Genomic DNA, 7,790 nt, shown 5'->3' with positions numbered 1-7,790 from the left:
GCGACACATGCATTTCAGGGATGCCAGGAATCCTCATCTTTATTAGCAGTCACCCATAGGAAAACAGTGGGATGCTGTTATTCCCAGTTAGCTAAATCCAGACCATTACTGTTAGGACTACAGAAGAGGGCTGGGTTACTAAGAACTGGGTGTGAACAGAGACGATGCTTGGGAGTTCCATCAATGAAGCTCCAGATGCCTTTTCCACCCTCCAAAAGTCAGCCACGCAGAACCCAATTTGGATCAAAGTTTTTTTTGGGGGGGGTTTCAGCCCCCACTTCATTTTTCTGACCCGAAACAGCCCCGGGATGCCACTGTAGAGGTACACTCATGTTCAAGCCGGCTTGTTCCTTTAACCTATTTGAAACACTGCTATTGGGCCTGTCTCCCCAAGGCCCCGAGGTAGGGCAAATAGAATGCCCACGTGGTGTAATGAATCGAGTGTTGGACTAGGATCCTGAGAGACCCAGTTCCGAATCCCTGCTCTGCCATGGAGGCTCGCTGGGTGAACTTGGGCCAGTCACATACTCTCAGCCAAACCTACTTCACAGGGTTGTCGTTGTGAGAAGATGCAGGAGGAGGAAACGGTGTTTCGACTGGGGAGGAAAGTGGGATATAAATTAATGAACAGTGGCTATGCAAGGTCATTGGTGTGTGTGTGTGTGTGGGGGAATCGTCTTCAACCCCCTACCCCTGGCACCTTGGTTGAATTTCTTTCTTTCTTTTATTGGATTTATATCCCGCCCTCCCCGCAAGTGGGCTCAGGGAATCAGGTTGCTACATACCTGACGTTTAGAGGGGGGAAATGTTGGTGGCTTGACCCGTGGGACTTGCAGCCTCGTGTCCTCCCCCTGCTCCCAATGTTTTAATTGTTGTTTTTGTTTTATTTATTTATTATTTATTTATACATTCAATTTATAGATCGCTCACCCCCTAAGGGCTCTGAGCGGTTTACATTTGTACAACTACTAATTACATTACCTTTACTAGGGCCACACAATGAGGGGGAAGTGACAACCTATCAGGCACCCATGGCAGGGACTTAGTTGTTGTTTCTTTTTTTCCTGTACTTAATTTTAGCTCTGGATTTAATAGTTTTAATGATGCACTTGTTGGCTTTAAAGGCTCTTAGGATGAGATTTTATTCTCTGTGTTTTAATGTGTTAGCAGCCTAGGTGGCCGTAGGAGGTGAAAAGGTGGGGTAAATGTTTTGTAAAACAAATAAAAATACATAAAATAACATCATCAGAACATAAGAAGAGCCCTGCTGGATCAGACCAACGGTCCATCTAGTCTAGCCTCCTGTCTCACACAACAGCCAACCAGTTCCTCTGGAGAGCCAGCAACAGGGCATGGTGGCTTCCCGGCTCTGGGATTCAGAGGCTTAGTGCCTCTGAATGTGGAGGCTCCTTTCAGTCACCATGGCTCATAGCCATTGATAGACTTCTCCTCCATGAATCTATCGAATCCCCTTTATTCCTGTGGCCATCACTACGTCCTCTGACAGCGAATTCCACATTTTAACCACTCCCTGTGTAAAGTAGTATTTCCTTTTGTCTGTCCTGAACCTACTGCCCATCAGCTTCATTGGATGGCCATGAGTTCTAGTCTTTGGGGAAAGGGAGAAGAAGTTCTCGTTGTCAACTCTCTCCACTCCATGCATAATTTTATAATCCTCTATCCTGTCCCCCCTCAGTCGTCTTTTTTCCAAACTGAAAAGCCCTAGACTCCTCACAGGAAAGGTGCTCCATCCCTCTAATCCACTTGGTTGCCCTCCTCTGTACTTCTTCCAGCTCTGCAATGTCCTTTTTGAGATATGGTGACCAGAACTGTACACAGGATTCCAAATGAGGCTGCACCATAGATCTGTACAGGGGCATTACAGTATTAAAATGCAGCATCTCTTTTGTGTTTTATTTATTTATTTTATTTACTTATTTTTCGTATTTATACCCTGCCCTCCCCGTGGGCTCAGGGCGGCTTACAAGGGCAAGGCAAAGCCTTGCCATGATAAAACACAATATACATATAATTTAAAAACATACAATACATATTTAAAAATCCTAATTTAAACAAAGTGCTCAGTGTCTTCAGAGTCCAAAGATGACGGAACGTATGCCCGAAGTTCCTGGTAGACGGTTTAAGGCTCTATTCATGTTCATGTTCAGGTGTTTTTCTCAGGGCCTCTTCCCACCCACAGCGATGGTGATATAGTGGGGGCGGCGGCTCCTACTCAAAAGCCTGGTGGAAGTTAGTGCTCTTGGGGGAACATGCGGGGAGAGGCGGTCCCTCAGGTAGGTTGGACCCAGGCCATGTAGGGCTTTATAGATACGAACCAGCACTTTGAAGCGAATCCGGTAAGCTATTGGCAACCAGTGCAGCGCTTTCAGCGCAGGCTGAATTTGAAAAATGGGCAGTCCTTGTTGTGAGGGAGAGAGTAAGCATGTGGTGATGAGGCAGTGGGATCTTGCAGGGTGGCTAGAAAGGTTTTGTGAGAATTTGGGGGGTAGATCCTTGTTGTGAGGATGAAACGGAGGAGGGGAGAGTAATGAAATCTTCTTTGGGTCCCCATTGGGGAGAAAAGACAAGGTCTAAGTATCCTAAATAAATAACTGCAAGAATCACATTCAGATATTCTTGCTAGGATTCATATGGACCAAGGAAAAAGTGTATATTAGAAAAGTATATATAGAAAGAAACTTTTAAAAACGAATTTCCAGGATTCTCAAGAAGTTGAATTTTGTGGCCAATATCCTCTTCACATGCGTTTTCTGAAACTAACACAACCCGTAGGCAGTGTTCCCTCCAAGCTGAGTTAGTGTGAGCTAGCTCACAGTTTTTTAGCCTCCAGCTCACACATGTTTGTCTTACCTCAGGAAGGAGGGCTTTGGAGCAAACTAATTTATGCAGTACCCCAAATCGCTCACTCACAACTGTAATGCCCGTAGCTCACAAAGTAGAATTTCTGCTCACAAGACTCTACAGCTTAGAGGGAGCATTGCCCCTAGGTAGAACCTGTCTGTCACTACTCATCTTTTATTATTTGGGGCGGAGGAGTCTGATGCTCATTCTTCTCACTTGCTTTCACCAGCATTTCTTCACGTCGTTTGGGGCCCGCGATCGCTCCTTCATGCTGATTTTCCGTCTCTGGCAGAACTCACTTCTAGAAAAGGTAGAGACCGACACATCAAGGACCTAGGAGATGGGAGTCATCTAGGGCACAGTGTGGCGCGCACCTCTTCCAGCGATGGGGTCTCCGACCTGGCTGTACTTCAGAATTTTCTTATCGGGGTTCCTGACTTGTGCTAGCTGTGTGATGCTCATACCCCCCAACAGAGACTCTGAAAAGAGGAATCAGGGTCAAATGTTGGGTGCTAGATCAGTGCATGTGTGCTGGGACAAAACGGATAGCTATCCTGCGGTCTCTCTCCTCTCCCCAGACACTGTCGCCCCGGGAGCTCTGGCACATTGTCCACCAGTGCTACGGCTCCGAGCTCGGTCTCACCAGCGAAGACGACGATTACGTCTCTCCCATTGATGAGATCAACGGTTTGGGGTAAGTTTTACTGTCTCCTGCAGATACTGGAATCTTCTTGACTTAACTCAGGTTCAGATAATCAGCATGTCCGAGGCTGGAGGGATTTACAGGACAGCATTACACTGAATCAGGCTGACGGGGCCTTACACCCCAATCCTAAACAATGTCACGCCCTTCCAAGTCCACTGAACTAGCCTAGGAGGGTACAACTCTGCTCTGTGTTGTTCTGTTAGCAACAGTGACCGGCGGCTGCTCTTGAGAGTCCCTGTCCCATCCCTTCTGCCTGAGCTGCCTGGAGGTAGAGATGCCAGAGGTGAAATCAGAGTCATTACTGCCAGTGCGCATAGCAGCGCATGGACCAGATAAGGCTCATTACCGCCAGTGCGCATGGACCAGCTGCTCTGTCACTTCCCTTTAGTGATCAAGAAGTAATAAAAGCTTCAGCCAGATTTACCTGAAAAGTTTTTCCCATTTATTTAAGAACAGAATAAAAACGTAAAGCCAGATTTATCCTGAAAGTTTGTTTTTAAAAAAATTATCTAAATGGGAGCCAGTTTGGTGTAGTGGTTAAGAGCAGCGGACTCTGATCTGGGAGAACCGGGTTTGATTCCCCACTCCTCCACATGCAGCTGCTGGTGTGACCTTGGGTCAGTCCTAAGTTCTCTCAGAGCTGTTGTCTCAAGAGCACTTCTATTAAGGTCCTGGGTGACTACATCACCAATCTCCAACAGCTGGGAGCATCCCGGGAGGGGGGGGGGAGCTTGGAGAGTATCTCTTTGACAAGCACAGCCTAGGAGCGAGCAGCAGCTGAGTGTGGCATGGCCCCCCTCTCCCCCCCATACTCCTGGGAGCACCACCTCTGTGAACCCACAGGTCATACCCACCACCATCACAATCGCCGTGCCCCAGTCAAGGGGGTTGCACCTGCCAGCTCTCGATTGGCATGCTTCCAATATACAAGGGTTCGCCAGCCCCACCTGCCTCACAGGGAAGGTAAAGGAGACTGTAAGCCGCTCTGAGACTCCTTTGGGTATTGAAGGGCAGGGTATAAAACCAACTCTTCTCCTTCTTCTTTAAAACATTCATCTCTCGCTTTGACTCGAGGCGGCTGTTTATTTTTTTTTCTGTTTATTTACTTCATTCATAGTCCCAGTTTTTCTCATTGAGATTACACCGTGTGAGTCAGCGCAAGCATCACGTTGAGAAATCGGAAAAGCAATGTAATAAGGCTAGGATTACAGAATCCTAGCCCTGTAAGGTAGACTGGGCTCAAGAGGGTGTGACTGGCCCAAATTTCACTCGCTCAACTTCCACAGCAGAGCAGGGATTCGAACCTGGGTGTCCCAGACCCTAGTCTGACACTCTAACCATGGCACCATACTGGCTGCAGTGCCACCGAAGATGCCGGAGTTCCGTTCTTGAATCGTGGGGCTCCTTTTGTGACAGGCTGTATCCCAAGTCCTCTGTGACAATACAGAGGATTTTAGAGCCAGTCTGTGGCAAGCAACACTTGGGTAGCTTCGCCAAGGCTGGCATTAGGGATCGGCAGTTGTCAGGCTCTCCCCAAACTCGTGGCTGTGCTCTGTGTGCAAGAGAGTCACACCCTGTTGCCTTCTCCAACCCCACCTCAACCCGGGCAGCAGAGAAGACCACCAGACGGCTCCTTGCTCATTTCAGACCTTTTGGTAGCGGCCGGCTAAAAGGAGCCGAGGAGACACAGTATTTATTGACTTACTTTAATTTGTAGTTCACCTTTTGTGGCGAGACTCAAGGTAGACTACGAAGTATAAGCACAAGGTACACCGAACAGTGTAAGTTCCTCTTGAGGGAAAGGCGGCACAGATGTGTGTGAAATAAACACATATACAACAAACAATGCGGTAAGACAGAATCCAAAAACGATGCCAATCCAAAACAGTTATAATAAGGCATAGCAATGCAAAAACTGGGTTACAAAAAATGAGAAAACTATGCAGGAGGGGCCAGATACTCTCTGCTCAAGGGGTCCTAAAAACCTGCAGCAAGACCTGGGCTTGTGCGTTCGGCATCTCAAGACTTCCGGGCTCAGGAATGCTTGCCGAATCAACATACCCTGTTCAGCAAACTACCCCTCATTAGTTTTGATGCAGGGATCCGCAAAGGAGGGACTGCAATAGGATGTTGCTAAGCCTCCATAAAAACTGGTGAGTGTTTAGGTTTGGGTGCATTCTGTCCAGTTTTAATTTCAGCTCCAGAGTTTCCTTTCCTCCCTCCCCTCCTCCCCCCTCCACCTTTCCCTCCTCTTGCTCCTAACAGAAGCCCCAAGGAGATAGGGGACGTCATAGACCTCAGTGACTTGACTTCTCGCTGCAGCACGGACCTCAAGCTGGATGCCAGTCCCCTATTGGACAAAAGGGACGCCAGTCAGAGCATCAACTCACTGGCCAGCAGTAGCGACGGGACCACCTCGGTGAGAACCAGTGGGGTTCCAAAAGGGGAGACGGCGGTGGGGTCCTGATAACTGTCCCAAAGTCTGCCACCCAGACCCAAGAAGACTGGCCTGTTCACATGTTCCAGTACACATGCATGCAATCTGTTAGCCTTTTCTTTATAAAGAGCCAACACGCATTCACTTTATAAATGCAAGCAGGGACCAGTAGTACCTGGATCAGTGTGTGGTTTCAGTCACATGTTCAGCTGTACGTGGGTTGAAACGTAATGTGAGAATTACACAGTGGACACACAAAGAAAAACAGAGTGTGCACTGGATGGCCCAGGCTAGCTCGATCTCGTTAGATCTCGGAAGCTAAGCAGGGTCGGCCCTGGTTAGTATTTGGATGGGAGACCTCCAAGGAAGTCCAGGGTCGTGACGCAGAGGCAGGCAATGGCAAAGCCATCTCTGAATGAATCTCTCTTGCCTTGAAACCCTTACGGGGTCGTGGTAAGTCAGCTGCGACTTGACGGCACTTTCCCACTGTGCAGCACACTGTTCACCACGGATTGTATGTGCGTGCTCTGTCACTTGAGAACAGGCCTCTTGTACTTGGGTGGTGCGGAGCAGACTCATTTGCTTAGGTGTATCTGTCCCCACCCACAGAGTTACTTTGGTTGGATAATTCGGGTTGCTCCCACTGTTTGCCATAGACAGGGAAGTAGAGGTTGTGATCGACTCCGGTGTGAGCAATGTTTTTCATAGCTGGTGGCGGCACAGAGGCGGGATCTGAGGTTTCCGCAATGAGATGACCCTGCTGGTTGAGCAGTTGCGGTGGGCGATGGAGCCGGGAGATGGGGAGGGCAAGAGAAATAACCCCCGCTAAAAATGTATTTATATCCCGTTTTTCTCCCCTAAGAGGTCCAAAGCAGCTTTGCATAATTTTTATTCTTAGTCGTCACTCTTTAACTATATACTATTACTCCCACTCCTTATATAGCATATACTTGGTTTAGTGTATTGTAATGGAATCTTAGTTTACTCTGACACCAATAGCCAGCTGCACTTAATTTGTGTATCTTACTATGTTTTGTGATAACAAAGTTGTGCTTAATGTTAAATTGTTTTATATTACTCTTTAGTTCAGGGGTACATTTAGATTACCCCTATCATGTATATCTTAGCCTGTTATTCAAATCATTTTTATTGTTAACTCAACGTTTCTTTTAATAAAAATTGTAATTAAAAAAAAAACAGGGAAAGAATATAAATAAAGCAATAAACAAAGAAAACAGCAACTTGTAACACTGTTGGTCCAGGATGCAGGGGCTGGCTCAGTTGAAGGCACAGTTTGCATGCAGTTTCTTTAGCCTCCGGCCCACACCTTTTTGTCTTCGCTCAGGAAGGACGGCTCCAGAGCAAACTAATGTATGCAGCAGCCAAATCGCTCGCTCACAACTTTAATGCCAGCAGGTCACAAAGTAGGATTTTTACTCGCAAGACTCCACAGGGAGCATTGTTTGCGTGCCACTGGCTAAGAGCCAAAGGGCCAGAGTCCTCTGGTTCTTGCCCTTTGGCGAGGGCTAAGGGCCCACCCAGCCCTCACACCCACAGAAACAAGGCAGAGGGGGAAAAGCCCACAGCTGAGATGGTGGGCGGCTAGCAAGATGTTCCCCGACAACAGTTTTGCCTCCCTGCTTCAACTGTATAATCTCAGGTCGCCTATCTATCAGTCGGGTACTGTCAAATACTAACTGCTTCTGCATGTCAGTGGTCAGGAGAACATGCTTTGAAGAAACGGCTTTTGCTGTATGTCCTCTTTCAGAACATTGTCCATTGCGG

General features: G+C 47.7%; 1 protein-coding gene across 1 annotated transcript in view; it reads left to right on the top strand.

Annotated features, from left to right (window-relative positions):
* GRAMD1A (GRAM domain containing 1A) overlaps positions 1-7,790 on the top strand; it is a 63,122-nt gene that overhangs the window by 31,941 nt on the left and 23,391 nt on the right. Inside the window, exons 7-9 of the mRNA XM_015422479.1 lie at positions 3,092-3,172; positions 3,441-3,556; positions 5,834-5,987. Coding sequence (XP_015277965.1) covers positions 3,092-3,172; positions 3,441-3,556; positions 5,834-5,987 — 351 coding nt within the window. The remainder of the gene's footprint in view (positions 1-3,091; positions 3,173-3,440; positions 3,557-5,833; positions 5,988-7,790) is intronic.

Source organism: Gekko japonicus, unplaced genomic scaffold, assembly GCF_001447785.1.
Source record: "Gekko japonicus isolate JY-2015 unplaced genomic scaffold, Gekko_japonicus_V1.1 scaffold1250, whole genome shotgun sequence".
NCBI lineage: Eukaryota > Metazoa > Chordata > Lepidosauria > Squamata > Gekkonidae > Gekko > Gekko japonicus.
The sequence above is the reverse complement of the archived record's forward strand: the minus strand, read 5'-3'. Positions and strand labels throughout refer to the sequence as shown.